The 19,167-nt window shown below is 47.4% G+C and overlaps 1 protein-coding gene across 2 annotated transcripts in view; it reads left to right on the top strand.

Moving 5' to 3' along the window:
• Nucleotides 1-3,984: 3,984 nt before the first annotated feature.
• Nucleotides 3,985-19,167, top strand: part of PSAT1 (phosphoserine aminotransferase 1) — a 29,567-nt gene continuing 14,384 nt past the window's right edge. The window contains exons 1-6 of one of the 2 annotated variants that reach the window (XM_032635741.1): nt 3,985-4,133; nt 8,314-8,374; nt 9,311-9,380; nt 11,969-12,174; nt 13,011-13,183; nt 14,688-14,857. In XM_032635741.1, coding sequence (XP_032491632.1) covers nt 4,074-4,133; nt 8,314-8,374; nt 9,311-9,380; nt 11,969-12,174; nt 13,011-13,183; nt 14,688-14,857 — 740 coding nt within the window. In that variant the 5' untranslated portion in view covers nt 3,985-4,073. The remainder of the gene's footprint in view (nt 4,134-8,313; nt 8,375-9,310; nt 9,381-11,968; nt 12,175-13,010; nt 13,184-14,687; nt 14,858-19,167) is intronic. The other variant, XM_032635740.1, reaches the window with a different exon arrangement.

Genomic DNA, 19,167 nt, shown 5'->3' with positions numbered 1-19,167 from the left:
AGTATAGCATTAATTGCAAAGTGTCAAGCAAGGAGAATAGGCAGCTAATGTTCAAAAGACCTGAACTCCCAGATGGCTTTCAGGGAAGGGTTTTTAAAGGCAACATCAGGGCTGAGGGTTATAGGCGATCAGCTTGCTTGACTGATGGGGCGGTGGGGGGTAACAGGGTGATGTTTCGGGAATGTCAATCATCAACCTTGTGGTTCCAACCAGTCTGGGCTCTATGTGCTGGTGGGCAGCATGCAGTTAACTTCTCCCACCTGGTGGGGGCTTTAGCACCTGCAAAACAATTCAAGGATATGACAGGATATTATCTACAGCCCTTGAGGAGGGGCTAAAGGTCCTTGACTTTGTTTTATGGATAAACTATTTGGTCTTGCTTGACTGCTTTCTTTTGTTTCTGCATTTTCTCACTTCTCTGATATTAAAATTGCCCTTTGGAACTCGGGGAAGGCCTAGGTGCCTAAAGCTTTTCTACAAACAAGAGGCAGGGGACACAGGGGTCTGTCCCCAGGAAGGCCCCATAGGGTCCTGTTCCATTTCACTTAGAGCAGTCAAATTCAGAGACAGAAAGTTGAATGGTGGTTTGCAGGGGCTGGGAGAGGGGGAATGGGGACATTGTTTAATGGGTACAGACAGAGTTTCAGTTTGGGAAGGTGAAAAAGTTCTGGAGATGGATGGTGATGATGGTTGCACAACCCTGTGAATGTACGAATGCCACTGAGCTGTACATTTAAAAATGGTTTAAATGGTATATATTATGTTATGTATATTTTATCACAATAAGAAAGTAGGGTGAGGAAATAAACTGAGGTAATACAGTGAGTAGGATAGATATATTTTCCTATCAGTTGGGGTCAGAATGAAGAGTGACTTTTAATTTCTTTTGCTACATAAACTGTGATGACTCCTTCGCCCCATTCCCCATTTTCTCTGGAAATAATGATAAGGAAAAAGGATCTTCATCTCCAGCTACCAAAAGGGCAGCAGAAATAACCTCACCTCATTTCAAATAGGTTTCTTCCTTCCTCAGAGTTGCCTTCTCTTCTCTTCCTACTCCCCTCTAAACAGGACACCAATCTGACTGGAAATGGCAGCGAAGTCCACCTTTCACACATAGTAAGGGCTCAATAAATAATCCCTGTGAAGACTGATATTTACAAAATATTGCATTTCAGGAGAATCTACTAGGAGAGGAGGGGCCCATGTGAAATGCAGGGGTTCCCTGAGTTATCTTTATACACCTGCACTGCAAAATAGGCAAGGGTGACAGGATAATATTTTAAGATTATATTTTCCACAGTGTCTTCCCTTTTCCTGTTCCCTTATTCAGGCAGGGCGAGGAGGGTGTTCCGTGTTGAATAAGGGGAAATACATGGCAGAATACTATAAAGCAGTCCTTAGAAGGAGAGCTGGTGGTCAGCAGGCTGAATCAGGCCTGCAGGGAAGCTAGGTCTGACCTCTCACAATATTGATCTGTACAGTGTTGTCTGAAATCTGTAGATATTTAAAAGTTGTGAAATTTCACATAAAAATCTGGGTTTCTGGTTTCTCTTTAAATATGGGAAGATAGCTTGAGCAACCTTGGTTGCTTCACCTGGCAACAACCAGCTGGATCTGAGCTGCACCTGTTGCATTTAGAATGGCGTATTAGTTAGGATAACATAGCCCTTCAGATTTCAGTGGCATAACCCAGGAGAAGTTGATTTCTCACTCAGGTACAACGAGCCCGGAGCAGGTAACTCAGAGACTGGGGCTCCTTCCTTTCTGTGTCTCCACCGTCCCCAAGGGCCTTGGATTCTTTGATTTCAGCCTGTGGAATGGGAAAAAGGCAGTGGAGAAGCGCACTATTCTCAGCCACCTTGGTCTGAAAGTGACATCCTCTGTTTCATTCCATTGGTGGGTTCCAGTCACATGACCTGCCTTGATGCAAGGGGAGCTGTGAAATGTGGAGCCTGACAGAGAGTCTATTCCATGGAAGGGGAGGCATAAATGTATGGTGGGCTGGTGCAGCTCTGCCACAAATGGGCATGTGCGTTTCAGTTCACCACAATCTTAACCACCGTCTTTCTATCCCTAAGAGTCCCCGGCTTAAGGTGTCTGTGGATAGAATGTGAGGAAGAAACATACAAAGAGATGGATTCTTCTTAGAATGCAAAAGAGATTTCCTTCAGTTGGAAGAGAGAGAGAGACAGAGGTCAGCATGTCCCTGGGCAGAGGGTCTGTGTGCCTTACTTCCCTGTAACATCATCTAGGAAACTGCAAGGCCCTCAGAGGAATGACTGCATGGCATGTCTTGGCAGATGGGATGATAGCCACCCTGACCCCACCCAAATTTCCTGTGTTCCTCAGTGGGTCATAAAAGTGGTAGAGAGCTAATTTACTGAAGCAGCATATAGACTTCAACAGTGGAGAAAACTCAGCTACATTTTCTGGGGAAGGAGGACCAAATGGATGAGTGCTTCCCTCCCTATTCCATACCACAAGACTGTGTAAATCCCTGGGATTAAGGACTCCAGGAAGGAGGAAGGCTAACTCCCCCACTCCCCTGGTAGATTAGCTGCTAAGTCATATACAATAATGGATATGCGACAATTCTTGCACACCTGAGTTTATGGACTGACATTCATACCCTCTACTCAGTTTTGCAATTTTCTAAATGAAGGTGCTGAGGAAGGCGGTTACCTTGTTCATTTCAGCTTTTTCTAGAAACTTTGCCCTCCACCTCCCAAACCTAAAGCAGTACCTCCTATCCCAGCCCCATCCCTCCCACATACCACAAAAAAGCAAACAAAAGTCCTAGCCCTGTCAGTTTACAGATCTTTTCACTGAGGTGGTTGACGCTGGCTGGTGTGATGGAAAGCCCCAGGGCAGGCACTGTGTGTATTCCTGGCGCATCACTTTTGCTCAAAGATTTGGGAAAATATTTTTATAAGAAACTGGGTTAAATTAAGGAGTAAAAGGCAAAATTCACATTTCAAAAAAAAGATGAAATTCCAGACTTCAAAGGAACTTTTTTCTTGCAGGAAGGGGACCTTCCTGTTTCAGAACCCCATGTGGATCTCCACTGGAGTTCTTCTGAGAAGAACACTTCTGTGGAAGACTTTGAGCCGCGCTGGCTCCGCGCCCGGCCTGGCTCTGGGCCTCTGCCCTGGCTTGGGCTGAGGCTCCTCAGGGATATCGCGTTCTTGTTAATATCTGCTCACGTTTCTAAACTCACAGCTTGTCAGCGCCTACACAACCTGAGAGGTATTGCCAGGTTCCAGCTCGCTCTTTTCCCGAGGGGAAATGGAGAATCAGCAGCTTAAAAGGACTTGCCTGGGAAGCATCCAGGCTTCCCAGGCCAAGGCTTCTCTCAGTGTCCTTGGCCACCTCCATCCTTTAATCCTGCTTTAACCCTTGGCCCCTTGGTGTTTTGCAGAGAACCTCATCCCTCACCCACCCACCCCTGGCCCATAGTTCACCCTGCAATTCCATCCTTGGCGGCCCTTCCTCCCCCCTGGAGTATCTGGCGCCCATGGGGGTGCTTAGGAAAGTTTAGTGAATTAATGACCGCTGGTTCAAACAAATGCAGCAGAGCCCAGTCTAGGGTCTGGTGAAGATGTGGTTGGATGGGGGTGAGGGGGTGATTTACTCCGCCATCTCCCAGTGCAGCCCAGAGAGAGGGGCTAGGGTCCGCGTTGGAGGACTGGAAAGCGCCTCATCAAGCGTGCAGAAGTACCAACGCAAGTTGGCAGGGGTAGCCTCCTCTCGCCGCCCAAGGTTCTCCGGCGGGCGCGCAGCCGAGCCGCCTGGATGGTGCAATCTCCCGCGCGCCTTGCATTGATCAAAAAAGGGGTTGAAACAGTAAACGCGAGGAGGAGCAACTGCTCTCGATCTCGACGGGGGAGCACGACCAATGGGGATGCGAGCCCCGTTGCACGAACCAATCAGCGCAGGGCCAGCGACAGCGCGGGCCAATGGGGGCGCCGGCTCGGCGCTGGAAGAGAGCACAGAGTCGGCGCCGGCTGCAGGCTTGCGCTGCCCACGCGATCGGTCCTTTCCAGTCGACTCCCAGTTCCCGCTTCTGCACCATGGACTCCCTGATGCAGGTGGTCAACTTCGGGCCCGGGCCCGCCAAACTGCCGCGCTCGGTAAGTCCCCTCTAGCGCGCGCCGGCAGTGCGGTCCGGGCGGGAGCAGGCGCGTGGGTGGCTGTGCATCCCTGCACGGGGCTCCCGGATCCCCACTTCCTGCCCGGAGTTCCCCGAACGCTCTGCACTGGCGTGCACTCCCAGTGTAGGATCTATCGTGGGTGGGCCTCTAGAAGGATACATTGGGGGAGGAACTCGGCGAGGCTTGCTTGTGCAGCTGTCGCTGGCGCCGGCTACGGGTGCGCCGCATGCAGAACCCTGCCCGCCCGGGAGTGCTGGCTCGCTGCGCTGCGCACCTGCAAACTCCGGCGCTGTGCCTTCAATCCGGCCGGGCCGGGGGCGCGACGGAAAAGAAAAAGCTCCCAACTCTGCGTTCGCCTCGCCCCGCAATGCTGCGAACCAGGCAGTGTTGAGTGGATGCGTGAATGGACACTGTGAATGAATGGTGAATGAGGATTGCGTTAACTGGAGGGAACTGCAAACTGGAGGCCCGCGCACGACCCCCTCGGAAGCAGTGTTGCCTTTAGCCAGCACTTGGAAACATTGCTTTTCAGAAATGTAAATTTAAAAGCCTTCAGTCCAGCCCAGGCTTTCCCTCTTTATCTCTCAGATACCCCACCCGTCCCCAAAGCCTTTTTTCTCTCCTCTGTTTCACGCGTAGATTTTTTTTTTTTTTTCCCAACTGGCGTGTCCCCTAAAGGCATTCTAATATTCAAATTCTGGTAGGCCTTGGGCTGCTAGCCCAGTTCGGTTCACTTTGTTCTGGAGCAAATGAATGACTAAATTCTCCCCTGGGCCATTACCAGACCTTTCAAGTGCAAGTGGAACTTACTCCCTGCCTTCCCAGCCCCCAGCCGGCTTCCGGCTCCTCCCCTAACCTCCAAAACCCACTCCCTCCACATCCATTCTCCCCTCCCACTGCCCAAGCTGTGAAGGGGGCCAAGTCTCTACTGCGCCTTGGATGCACTGACCCCTGCCGCTGCTGTTGTATTTTTATGTTTCTAACCAGGATGACTCTGATGATATGTTGTAGCAACATGGTGCATAGCCAAGTGTTTTACAATTATCTGCTGTTGAACTGAGTAGAATCTCCTTGGGACAGAGACTTCTCTGTGTTGTGATAAGAGCAGAGAATCTTACAATTGTATAAGGGAAAGGACATTTTGCTTTTCTGGGGGCAGCGCTAGTAGGAGCTGAGAGTATAGGGCTTCGTTTTTTCTTAGTTATTGCGGTCTGTTTTAGGTGAGATTCCCTGCCAGAGCTGTGCAAACGTCTCCTCTACCCTCACCGTTTTTTCCCTCTCTGTGTTTTGGAGTCTTCTGCGCATTTGTTTCCTGTGTAATTTGTTCTGCATTTATTATAAAGGCAGTTGTTATCAGTAGTACAATTATTTATTATTTATTTTCCTGGGAGGATTTATGCCCTCCTGGGTGCTCTCCAAGCTGGGGGGGGGGGGGGCAGATGTTGCTATTTATGTGTCTTCTCGATTTAATTGAAGTATAAGGATTAGAGAAGATTTGCAAACTTTTTTTGACTGTAACCACAATGAAAAATATATTTCACAAAATGACCAAGTACCTGCACATAATTAAAACAAAAGGCTTATGAAATATTTAGCCTAATGACTACAACATGCACAATTTTGTATTCTATTCTGCTCTGGTCTATTCTAGTTCATTAAAAAATTAGTTATGATCCACAAAAGTGGTTGCATTCTGCAGCTTGAAAAAAATAAACTCCACTGGATTAGAGGGGTATGCTTTTTGGGTAGAAGATTTTAAAACTTTTTATAATGATTTTGGTTATAAACTTTTATAGATGTCTTTTCAAGGAATACTATCTATGAGAGAAATACAGTCTGAACAGAAGTTCAAGGATGATTCTATCAGAGACAGAAGTTTGTATTTACTAAAGACAAGGATTTGCTAAAAGTTTGTTTGATCAGCCATTGCTAATGTGTCCAACAAAAGCGATGACAAAATCTTTTTTTTTTTAATTTTATTTATTTATTTTTGGCTGCGTTGCATCTTCGTTGCTGCACGCGGGCATTCTCTAGTTGCTGCGAGCGGGGGCTACTCTTCCTTGTGGTGTGCGGGCTTCTCATTGCGGTGGCTTCTCTTGTTGCGGAGCACGGGATCTAGGCACGTGCGCTTCAGTAGTTGTGGCACGTGGGCTTCAGTAGTTGTGGCTCACGGGCTCTAGAGCGCAGGCTCAGTAGTTGTGGCACACGGGCTTAGTTGCTCCGCGGCATGTGGGATCTTCCCGGACCAGGGCTCAAACCCGTGTACCCTGCATTGGCAGGCAGATTCTTAACCACTGTGCCACCAGGGAAGCCCCGATGACAAATTCTTGAACCTCTTTTTTTTGTCTCACTCTTTATTTTTAAAATGGTGTTTTTTCAGACAAGTTGCAATCCAGTTTAGATTATGGGTTTTTTTTTTTAATTTTAATTTTTCACTGCATTGGGTGTTCGTTTCTGCATGCAGGCTTTTCTCTAGTTTCAGTGAGCAGGGGCTGCTCTTCGTTGTGGTGTGTGGACTTCTCATTGCAGTGGCTTCTCTTGTTGCGGAGCACAGGCTCCAGGTGCGCGGTCTTCAGTAGTTGTGGCATGCAGGCTCTGTACGTGTGGCTCGCAGGCTCTAAGAGCGCAGGCTCAGTAGTTGTGGCGCACGGGCTTAGTTGCTCCGCGGCATGTGGGAATCTTCCCAGACCAGGGCTCGAACCCGTGTCCCCTGCATTGACAGGCGGATTCTTAACCACTGCGCCACCAGGGAAGCCCTGGATTATGTTTTATGAGGTCTTTAGCCTGTATCTTTTAAGGGAACCTCCTTTGATGGCAGGATGCTTCTACAGAGGGTTTATCTCACCTATTTTGTGTACATTTTTAGAGCATTTCTTTCTCTCTTTTTACTTTATGGCAGATTGGTCATACACAAAGGTAGAGAGGGAATAATATAACTAAATTCACGCACCCATCCAAAATTTAACAACTAAGGACATTTTGCCAATCTTGTTTCAGCGCTCCCTGCCCCATACCCTCTTTCTCCCCTTCTGCCCCTGGATAATTTTAAAGCCGATCACAGATATCGTGTCATTTCACTCGTAAACAATGCAGCATGCATCTCTGATAAGGGCTTTCTATTCTTCTTACTGAAGTGTGTGTGTGTGTGTATATATATACATATATATGTATATATATATACATATATGTATATATACACATAAATCTATGTAGATACATATAGGAAATAGGTGTTTTTCTTTCAGTGTGTAGTAATTTACATTTAATTGCCTTTGGGAAAAAAACAATGAGGCACCTCCCTAGAAAGTGAGCTATGTGTTTGGGGGTGGGGGTAGGGAATGAGCCTTGCCCCCCACCCGTTTCCTGGCACGGGAAGATTGGCCGTAAGATGGGTCCCACCTGTCCAGTTGTCCTTGTAAGGCAGACTGTGGTTATGGGATTGCAGTGATCTTACAAGATGGGTCAAGGGGCTGGATTAGGGCATACAGCTAAGCACCTCTGGAGCCACAGCTGAGATTCTTCACCTGCAAATTGGGGATGAGAATATCACCTTCAGGGCTGTTGTTGAGGGGAGAGTGCAGTACATCAGTACCCCTGATGAACCTTAATTCACAGCAGGTGCTTCCTAATTCCTGCCCATCCCACCCATCCCAGCAGACCAAAAAGATGGAAAATTGAGTTATCAGTTTAACTTGGGCCTAATTGATTTTTTTGTTGTCCCCCAGAACTTTATGCTTTTTGTGCCTTTGCTGTCAGAGTGCAAATGCAATTGTGGAAGGGACATTTTTCTAGGGAATTAGACTTTTCCCAAAGGTCTGAAGTTGACAGGTAAAGAATTGTTATCAGAAAACTTCTATACTTGATCTTTTTTTAAGTCCAAGTGAGTTTTTATCTCTAAATAAATTCATACCTTTGGAAAAACTGTCTTAGCATCAGTCACGTTGCATAATTTCACTCTCAACTTGAGTATAAGTTGCATCATCGGGGCTCTGTGGGGATAGGGGGAGGAAGTGGATTGGCTGTGGGCAGGGACATAAGCTTCTTCACAGGCCTGGTGGGTGGATCCTCTCCCCTGTCCCTCCCCCATTGCAGTTTGTATGTCCAGAGTTGTGCACAGCATATTGAAATCATCTTAAATTTTCTTTTATTTTTTTCCTAGGTATTGTCAGAGATACAAAAAGAATTATTAGATTACAAAGGAGTTGGGATTAGTGTTCTTGGTAAGATTTACTTTTGGATTCTGTGAATGTCCTGGATTCAAAGGGAACCAATTAAAATGCATCATCAAGCCTAGAATTTCTACTGGGTCTTCCTGTAGGCCTTTGTAGATATATTTTTAAATTTTAATAACTTCCATAGCATGTTTGATCAAAGCAATTTTGAAAGCAACATAAATGCTGGTGAGGGGTTTATATGTCTCAGTTACTGTCGCATCATTGGTTTTTGCTATGCATAGGATCTGAGATCAAAAGATCCTTTAACAGTGATCCATTAACAGTGCCCAAACATTTGTAAAATTGCTTCACATTCATTTTACAGTTTTTGCTGTTCTTAAACATGAACTCATTAATGTTGAAAAGTACACAAGCCTTTTTTTGAAGATCTTGCCTGTTAATAATTTCATGAAGTTTCTTTGAGTTCTAAAATTTACTTTTTTTTTAATTTAATTTTCTTTTTCTTTTTTGATATTTCCAAAGGCTACAGACTATTAAGAGACTGTAGGTTTAACTGTGTGCTCATTGCTGTTAAATTTTGTTCCTGTGGGTCTGGCACATGCACCTAGATTTCTGTGAAGTGAGAGCACAGTGTGGAATTTTGTGCTGATGTCCTAAGGGCAGCATTTATTTGCATACAATTCCTGTTTGTGAGAAAGATGTTAGTGATCAGAGACCAAAGGATAAATTAGTACATGGCTCGCTCAGTGAATATTGCCGCTTTTGAAAAATCATTGTGCTGTGACAATAAGGTTAAAATGTTTGCAGTTTGAAAATCAATTTGGATTTTCCCTTAAAGTAAGTGTGGCCCACAATTTGAATGGAAAATAACTGACACTTCCTTTTGTTATTTGATTTGCAAATTTTGTAGTTACAGCTACAGTTAACTTTTGTTGCTTTGGTTTTGAACTGGAATTTTTTTTCTTGTTTTTCTTTCCACAGAAATGAGCCACAGGTCATCAGATTTCTCTAAGATTATTAACAACACAGAGAACCTTATGCGGGAATTATTGTAAGTTTAAAATTTTAAAGACAAAATTGTGTTACTCTTGTTTGGTAATCCATATACGTGGGTGTCTGTTGCATTATTTTCTAGACTCTGCTGTGTGTTCAGAATATTCCATTCTTACAAATAATCTTGTTAAGATTCTTCCAAATTCACTAGATCAGTATATATAATGCTTTTTATTTGTTCCTCATCCTGCGTTTGTATTTTTATTTTATGTGGTTTTTCCAAAGATTTGAAATCATTTTATCTGGGAAAGATTTTTTTTAGCACTGTGGAAGTTAAACAGGCTTAAAAGGGATTTAAACGACAAAGAAGTGGTCATCTTTTTTTTTTTTTTTTTTTTTTTGCCGTATTGCCGTACGCCGGCCTCTCACTGTTGTGGCCTCTCCCGTTGCGGAGCACAGGCTCCGGACGCGCAGGCTCAGCGGCCATGGCTCACGGGCCCAGCCGCTCCGCGGCATGTGGGATCCTCCCGGACCGGGGCACGAACCCGCGTCCCCTGAATCGGCAGGCGGACTCTCAACCACTGCGCCACCAGGGAAGCCCAAGAAGTGGTCATCTTTGTCAGCATAATTAACTATAACTTAGTTCACTGGCTCTTAAAGTATTGCCTCATACAACCTGTCAGAATCAACTCGTGGGGGAAGTATTAAAAAATTAAAGTGCTGGGCCCCATCCAGACCTGTTGAATCAGAGCCTTTCTACAAACTTCATTTCTAACAGGCTCTTTGGGCAATTTTAAGGGTTCTGAACTCTGGGAACTGCTTCTCAAATGAACTTTCCTAGTTATCTGCACTGCTCTTCTTACCCAGAGGAAACTGTGTTCTTAAACAGATTGCTGCTTAAAGGAGAGGTTTTCTATATTATATAAATATATTCACATAGAAATATGAATACGGTCATCTTGAAAACAAAACATTCTGTTTTTTTTTTTCTGCTCACAAAACTAGTGCATGTTCATGGTGGAAAGTTTAGGGAAAAAGCAAACTCACAAAATCAACCATAATTATCCATAACCCCACCAGTCAGGGGTAATCACTGTTAACGTTTTAGGGTCCATCCTTGCATTATTTCATTAACAAAATTGGAATTATACTAATTATTTAATAACTTTCCCTTTAAATTGCATTGATAAAATGCTTCAGATGGGGCGGGCTTGGTGACATTTTTGTGAGGAGCCCTCGAAACCCGTGCTAATGTCTGTGTTTGGAGCCAGTAATCATCTGCTTGGCTTAGCATGCCAGGGATGCCTGCTGGGTCCCTGTCATGTTCACAGAACAATCGCATCCTTCATGGGGTGGGTACTTGGAATGTTGGCCCAAGAGATATGGCATTTGACCCACATGCTTGTGAGCCTTTCCAGCTTGAACTTCCGGTTCGATTTATGGGCCAATTTCTTTGTACCCCTGTACCTAGACCTCTGTCTGGTGTCTTTCCATCCAGTTCTTGGCCTTGTTCACTGCCCTGCATCTGAATAACATAAACCAGGAACGCTGCCTTGGGCTGCCATCCTCCCAGCTGCTGACATGGTTAGAGTCTCCTAAGACCTGTCTGTGTGCTTTGCTAGCCTCCTGAGCCCTGGATACAGGCAGGCACGGTTCACAACCAGATATATGCACGCCATCCCTCATGTTGGCGAGACCAAGACCCTCTCACATTGCCCTGCCCTTTGGTGCTTTCCTTACACCTCTGTGCTGGAGCTCTGTCCCTTGGCCTTCTGCCTTCTGTGTAACCTGTTCCCAAGCTCTGACATTGCTCAAAGGCTTGGGTCCAGTTTCCCTGGCCTTACCCTACTGCCTGTAACCATGCCAATCACCATTTTAATTTTCCATGTTGCAATCAAATATTTTTGCTGTTAATCTTGATATATATTGGGTAGGTGATACAGGCTTAGGTCTAAAGGATTATCAAAGATCCTTCTCCAGTGTCCACCTGGTTCATAGCATGGACCAGCACATATATACTTTTAGGACTTTTAGTTGCAAGTGACAGAAGCCCAGCTCTTGGCTTACGCAAAAAAAAAAAAAAAAAAAAAAAGGAATGTATTATCTCATATAACAGAAAAGTGCAGGAGTGATTTAGGAGCTCACATGATGTCAGGAAGGTCTTTTTCTCCATCTCCTGGCTCTGCTTTTTTATATGTTGGCTTCACCAGATGGCCACCAGTGGTTGCAGGTTTAGCCCCTACAAGTTCTTTATTTCCCTCAATAGAAACAGCTCCTCTTTTCTAGAAGTTTGGATCCAGGTCTCAGAACCAAACCACACTGGCCAGCTTGGGTCATGTGCTCATCCCCTGGAGCTGGGATTGGCCACCCTTGAACCAGGTGGACTGAGAGTGGCAGCCGATGCTTCCCTAAAAGAACAAGCAGGGTGTTACTAGCTCTGTCCAAAAAGTAACCATAGGCTTCCACCACAGGGCCCAGTAAATATCTGTGCAAGGAATTGAGTAGATAAATGACTGGGTTGGGGAAGGCAGAGATGGGGCTTGACCATCGTTCTTGTAGTGTACCCACCCCAGGGTAAAGTGCTGGAAGGGCATCACTCATTCTCAATTTTTGACCCTGTTTACTGTCACCTCTGCTTCTGCCCAGAGCCATTCCAGACAACTACAAGGTGATTTTTGTACAAGGAGGTGGGTGTGGCCAGTTCAGTGCTGTCCCCTTAAACCTGATTGGCCTGAAAGCAGGAAGGTGTGCCGACTATGTGGTGACGGGATCCTGGTCAGCTAAGGCTGCGGAAGAAGCCAAGAAGTTCGGGACTGTGAATATTGTCCACCCCAAACTTGGGAGTTACACAAGTAAGTGCTGGGAGCTGAGCTGGACTGTGAAATGCTGGCTGGCAGGTGGTCCCTCCTCAGCTAGCAGGTCACCCCTGCCCCGGGCCATTCTTTCATCCCCTTGTCAGTAGTTAGTCCGATACCATTTAGATTGGCTGTCTGTTCCTGTTAAGATTACTAACGGGCTGCTGCAGAAAGAGTATGCCTAGGCTGCTGACTTAGCTGCAAAGCCCTGGGGCTGGTTTGGCTTTAGGTATGGCTTGATCAAGGGCCGCCTACAATGTCTCCCAGTTCTGGTGTCTTTCCGTGTCTCCTCCACAGTCAGGAAAGCTGCCCCCTCCTTTTTAGAAGATGGCTGCAGCTGCTCCTGACCTTATATTGTCTCACGTTTCAATGCCTTCGCTCATGCATTCCCAGTAACAGTCTCATGTCTCCTGTGTCCCATTCTGTATCAGTCAAGCGGCCTTGCCTGAGTTGCATTGTACCTTTGGGGCTGTGGGTGGAACCGGTTCTACTGGAACTGCATGGGCTGAGAGTCGCGGAGGCTGACGCACACAGGAAACTGTCAGTGGACATAGGATGGATGGATACTGGGCAACAAGGAAAAAACCCAAATACTCCCATGCCATTCTTGAAGATTATTTGCCCCCAGTAACAGTCAAAGGGGTGAGATGGGTCATCTCTTTAGGATGTTGGTGGTGATTGTAATGTAAGATGGATAGGGTGCTTTCACTTGTGAATGCTCTGGGATCTGTCTTCCCCTGCTAGGGGAGGGGTGTCATTCCTGGTTGCCTCCTATCTCCCTAAGGAAAGAGGGGAGGAAACGTGTGGAGTCCCCAACTTGTCTCCTGTGATAGAAATTCCAGATCCGAGCACCTGGAACCTCAGCCCGGACGCCTCCTATGTGTATTACTGCGCCAATGAGACCGTGCATGGAGTGGAGTTTGACTTTATCCCTGATGTGAAGGGAGCAGTGTTGGTCTGCGACATGTCCTCAAACTTCCTGTCCAAGCCAGTGGATGTTTCCAAGGTAGAGTGTAAAAGAGGCCTGCGCCAGCGGGGGGCGGGTCGGGGGGAACCAGCCTCTCGGTTTCTCTGAGGACATTTTCATATATACCAGAATGGGGAAAGGCTGACAGCGTGGGTTGTCAGAATGTTTACGTCCTGACACACCCAGCCCTGTGTTAATCGTTGTCTCCCAGGGGTCACACTTGAGTCCTTGGGGAATTCATCTGCCTCTGAGAGTGGCGCTTAGAAAATCCTTTTGTCAGCATCTTGGGAGTTACTTGCTGTCATCAAGGAAAGCTTGGGGGGCTTTGAAGGAGCCCCACCTTGCTTTGTACCCAGCTCAGCTCCTAGAGCATGGACGTGACGTGTAGATTTCTGAGCAGCTCCCCAGGTGCATGCCATGGGGGGTATGATAGCTGTAAGGAATTTAAAACAAACTAAGAAGTAGCGTGCCTTTTAAAAAGTTGTGGTAAAATATACTTACCATAACTTTACCATTTTAACCAGTTTTAAGCGTACAGCTCAGTGGCATTAAGTACACACACGCTGTCGTGCAGCCATCAGCACCATCCATCTGCAGAACTTCTTCTTCCCAAACTGAAACTCTGTCCCCATTAAACAATAACCGCGGTCCTCCCTCCCCCCAGCCCCTGGCAACCACCATCCTACTTTTTTTATTGGCCTCTGTGAATTCAACTGTTCTAGATAGCCTCACGTAAGTGGAATCATGCAATATTTGTCCTTTTCTGTCTGGCTTATTTCACTTAGCATAATGTCCTCAGGGTTCGCCCATGTGGTAGCATGTCAGAACTTTGTTTCTTTTTAAGGCTGAGTAGTATTCTGTTGTATGGATGTACACATTTTGTTTATAGCCTGCTTTTTATTTTCACTCACCATGCACTGGCATTTCTAAACCATGTCAGCTATAAAATACTCCCTGTTGAGCCACACTGTCTCCCGTCCTCCCACTTGGGATGCCACTGAATTTTCCTACAGGTTTCATGGGGAGACATGGAAGAGGGTTCTACATCTTACACGAAAAGATTTCCCAAAGTATCTTTAAACATCTCTTTTTTTCTAAAATTTCTTCTCTCTCAGGCAGCTTGTCCCATTATGTCTCAGTGTTTTCTGATTATCCCTTTATACAAATATAAATGGATAAAAAAATTGATTTCTTTAGGTTACCAAGGACAGCAGCCTTATTTTAAATATGGGCTTGGACGTAGAAAAGAGGTATACTAGAGTGAATACGAATAGATACGAGACCTCCACAGTGATGGGTTTGGGCTGGCCCCTCCCTGGAGAGAAGGATCAGACAGATTTGTAATCTGCGGGCTCTGAACTCTTGAGTATCGATTTGCTGTCCCGGATAGAGATTCCTTTAGAGAAGGGAATGCACTCCAAACGGGATTAAAATAGAGTCACTTCCTCATACAAATTGTGCTTTGGAAGGAGATTGGGAAGTTTGACTACATTTATGAAAAATGACCCAGTGCATCTAGAACAGCAAGCTTTCTCTTTTGCAGTTTGGTGCAATTTTTGCTGGTGCCCAGAAGAACGTTGGCTCTGCAGGGGTCACGGTGGTGATCGTCCGAGATGACCTGCTGGGGTTTGCCCTCAGAGAGTGCCCCTCGGTCCTGGATTACAAAGTGCAGGCCGGAAATAACTCCCTGTATAACACACCTCCCTGCTTCAGGTAACTCCGGGGTATGGCTTGGGGACCAGTGAGGAGGTCTCAGTATTTCCCATCAATACTAGTTGACTTTTGAAAGTAGGGCATAATGCCACGAATCAGTGATCTAATAGCCCAGATATCCTATTAAGATTCTCTGCCCAGGGCTTCCCTGGTGGCACAGCAGTTGAGAGTCCGCCTGCCGATGCAGGGGACGCGGGTTCGTGCCCCGGTCCAGGAAGATCCCACATGCCGTGGAGCGGCTGGGCCCGTGAGCCATGGCCGCTGAGCCTGCGTGTCCGGAGCCTGTGCTCCGCAACGGGAGAGGCCACAACAGTGAGGCCCGTGTACCGCAAAAAAACAACAAACAAAAGAAGATTCTCTGCCCAGTTCACCTCTCCCTTGTCCCCTCTCTGTGCACTGTTTGATCAGCTTTCCTTGCCTTTCTTTTGGGGTGTTTTTGTTTGATCTTGGTAGCCTTGGTGGTTCACCATTAACCCGAAAGCTTTCTGCACATGAAGTGTCATGCTTGCATCTCAAACAACCAGTGCGGCTTTGGAGAAGGACTTTCAGAGGCCGGGCTACTGGTCTTTTTCTTTCCTTACTGGGTCTGCTTGAAGCTGGCTGCCTGGCATCTAACACACTGGCTGGAACAAACGCCTCTCTGGTTTCTCACCCAGTCTGCAGGGGTCCTGTTAGCCTGGCTTCCCCTTATCCGAGTGAGAGGCTGCATTACAGCACTTTTGGGGAGAGTAAGGCTACCCCACCGTACAGTCTTTTAACTCCCAGACTCAGGTAGTTTGTGAAAATCTTTGTGACACCTAGGATTTAACAATTGCCTGAGAGATTTTACTACTAACAAGCTGTGTGACCTTGGGCAAGTTGCTTAACCTATCTGTGCAGCAGGTGTCTCCAGGAGTAATTGGTTGCTGTGAGGATTGAATGATTAATACATATGTATAAAATGTGCTTGGTGAGTGCCTGGCTCTCAGTGACTTATAAATGTTAGCTGCTGTATTATTATTGTGGTTTCTGTTTTATCCCCAGCCTTAGCAGCGGGGATAAAGAGCCAGAGTCTATAGATTATCTTATCTTTCCAGGGCAGCTATGATGTAAAATAGTGATGTGTATGACCCTCTTTATCTCCCAAGCACCCTAGGAGGTGGGTACTCTTATTATTATTATTCCCATTCTGCAAGTGAAGAAGCCAAAGCCATACTTCAAGAAGTGGCATAGCCAGGGTTTGAACCCAGGCGGTCTGGCTTGAGAGCCCAGATATGCACACCCTGTATCTTTGTGCTCTTCTCAAGCAAAACTCTCAGTGTGGGTTTGTGTTGGAAAGATCCCATCTCTGGAGAACAGTTGGCTCCTGGGAGTCCAGCTCTCTGAGTCTCCCGGGTTTTCCAGGGATGGTAGAAGTTCTCTTGAAAGAGCGTACGAAGAGCGGCTCGGGCTGGTACAGGCTGCGCCTCCGTGGGGTTGGGGCTTTGTGAGAGGTCTCCCTCTGAGGCGCTGCCTGCAGGAAATTTCTTCCACATAATTTACCAGGGGAGGAAAGGAGCTTTTTCCAAAGTTAGAATTCTGATGGAAATTTTTGCTGGTTTTCTGTGCGGCTCGCATGGGCCGGAGCAGCTTCTCACTTTGTGTCCCCTGCTCTCCTCGGGGCACGGAGGGCTTCAGTGCTTACTTTCCTGGTCACCTGTCAATCCCACTCTGTTTCACCCCGGTTGAAAGTGCTTCTGAAGTGCCTGGTAGGGATTGGTGGGCAGGGGTGAACCTCTCTCACCTGCCCGTCTTATCTCTGGGGTTTCTGGCAGTGGAAAAACCGGTGACCACCAGCCAACTGGGAAAGGAGCAGTGCCGTGCTGAGCGGTGCAGGACAGTTGGGGAGCCTGAGTGCAGGGCCCCTGGAGAAGGAGCTTCGGCTCCAGGCTGTGAGGTGGCAGGAGGTGGCGGGAGGTGTCTGTCCTTACCTGTTAGAACGTGCAGCCAGGGCCTGGCTTGCAGGCAGGTGAGTCTTTCCTGGGGGCGGGGGGGCGGGCAGAGGCCACCACAGCTCCGCGAGTGTGATGGTGGGAGAAGGCAGGGAGAGCCCTGGCCCTGAAATGGGGCCTGAAATGGGGCTGGCAGTTCTGATCAGAGCAGGGGGAGCTGTCACGCCCTCTGGCACCTTCTCCATGAGTGACCGGGAAGCACATTTTTGAAAACTCCAATGGATATGTGTTAAGATGCAGTCGGGTAATATTAGAGTGAAAAATCAGCAGAAACAGTGAGAAAGCAGATCAGTCTGTCTAGTGGGAGATAAAAAGGTCTGGAGTCAGACCTGGTGGGCGCTGAGAGAAAGTCCTCCTGTGAGTGACTCAAAGAGAGTCACTCCCCTACCAGCCCCTGTGCAGGCCTCCACCCCAGGCCCTGACCGGTCGGGCCAGCTGGCCAACCTGGGCACCTGGGGTTGGGGCACAGGCTGGGGGAGGGCAGATACTCCCCGCCCAGAGCCTTCCTGCCCGGAGAGTGGGCTCAGCCAGACACCCAGAAACAAGGGTGGAAAAGGGGCGAAGTTTCCTCTCCAGACAGATCAGAAGAGTGAACGCTGAGACCATCTCGGGGCAGGATCGCTAATAGTATTTGATCAGAATCATATAAACGTGGAGGACCAAAGAGATTGGGTTAAAGGTATTCTGACCCAAGACACCCCTTGGTGTCTTGCTTTCTTTTACCCCGAAAGAAGAGAAAAGGAAAAAAGTAAGTCTGTATAATTGAGTAGTTACCCTAAATCTATGACTTGAAAAACTTAGATTTCATTTGGGGTACTTCAGCTTTCAAGATTAGAAAATTGTAGTTCATGCAGTGAGAACAAGCAGTGAATGGAGAGAGGAAGCTTTGTGCAGAGCACCCTCCCCCGGCCCTGGATGTAAGGGGATAAGGCACCCAGAACACTGCAACTTTGTATTACATGGAAGCCCTTGAAAATGTCCCAAGTTTGAAAAGAAGCTCTTTTTTTTCTTTCAAACTTGGAGCCAAGTGACCACAGGCCCTGGGCGGTTTGAACTGAGCCTTCCTGTAGTTGCCTGTAGCCCTGAGCAGTGAATTGGGGTGGAATAAAGGACGGCGTGGGCGTCCTGGGCACTAAGCCCAGTTCATGGACAAACAAACGAATGCCTAAACTTCCCTTCTAAGCCCACAAGACAGTTTTACTTACTACGACTAACTAGCTGTAGTGTGAGGTAAAGTAACTAATAAGAAACAAAATGACCCTACTGACCCAGGCCGCCTTACTTATCAGCATAGGAGTGTGGGCTGCCAAGGGGGCCTAGTACTTCAGAGCAGCCAGGGAGAGTTTCCCGGGGAACTTTCTGGTGTGCTTTTCTAATCCCTAGTGCCCACAGAGTATTTCTTGTTGCCTTAAAAAATTAACACATGGTCTTGGCAAAGATTCCTGAGGCGAGCAGAGCCTGCGGGGTAACCATTGTTAACTGCTTGCTGTGTAGGGCATATGCAAACAGAGCCGTCTGTTTAATTATGCAGATGGAACTTTACCATATAGGCTGTTCTGTGAATTCTTTTTTTCTATCCAGCAACGTACTGTGAACACTGCCTTGTCAGCTCAGACGCCTGCCTTTTTTACCCCTTTGAATTGCTGAGTGATATTCCAGAGAATGGATCTGCTGTGATTCATGTAGTCATTTAATGCGCAGGCTGAGACAGTGTACCTGCGCTGTGTGGGGCAGGGGACATTTTAGAAGTGAAGCCGTACTCAGTTAAAAGTTAACCCTGGGCTTCCCTGGTGGCACAGTGGTTGAGAGTCCGCCTGCCGATGCAGGGGACACGGGTTCGTGCCCCGGTCCTGGAGGATCCCACGTGCTGCGGAGCGGCTAGGCCCGTGAGCCATGGCCACTGAGCCTGCGCGTCCGGAGCCTGTGCTCCGCGACGGGAGAGGCCACAACAGTGAGAGGCCCGCGTACCACACACACACACACACACACACACGAGATTAGCCAGAGAGTGTGGGCAGTGAGTCTGGGCATAGGGGTGAGTCACACAGCAAGAGGGAAGTGTGTTGGTGCTGAGGTCTGGCTGGGACTGTGGACCTGGCCTGAGCCTTTGCTGCAGCCTTGATTTGATGAATCAAATAGCAGCAGCTTGGGAACCCTGGGGTAACAGAGCTGTAGGCAGAAGTGAAGCTCGGCTTCCAGAAAGTGCTGTTGAACCGGCAGCCACCCGCAGGTGGCTCGCTGTGATTGGATCATGTGGCGGGGTGTGTTGCTGTGGTTTGTGGGGGAGTGAGCAGTTTGGGGTTAGAGGGAAATTCGAGAGCACCTTACGGAACAGAGAAG

This window comes from Phocoena sinus, chromosome 6 (assembly GCF_008692025.1).
Source record: "Phocoena sinus isolate mPhoSin1 chromosome 6, mPhoSin1.pri, whole genome shotgun sequence".
NCBI classification, from domain to species: domain Eukaryota; kingdom Metazoa; phylum Chordata; class Mammalia; order Artiodactyla; family Phocoenidae; genus Phocoena; species Phocoena sinus.
Note: the sequence above shows the minus strand (reverse complement) of the source record. Positions and strands in the feature narration are given on the sequence as shown.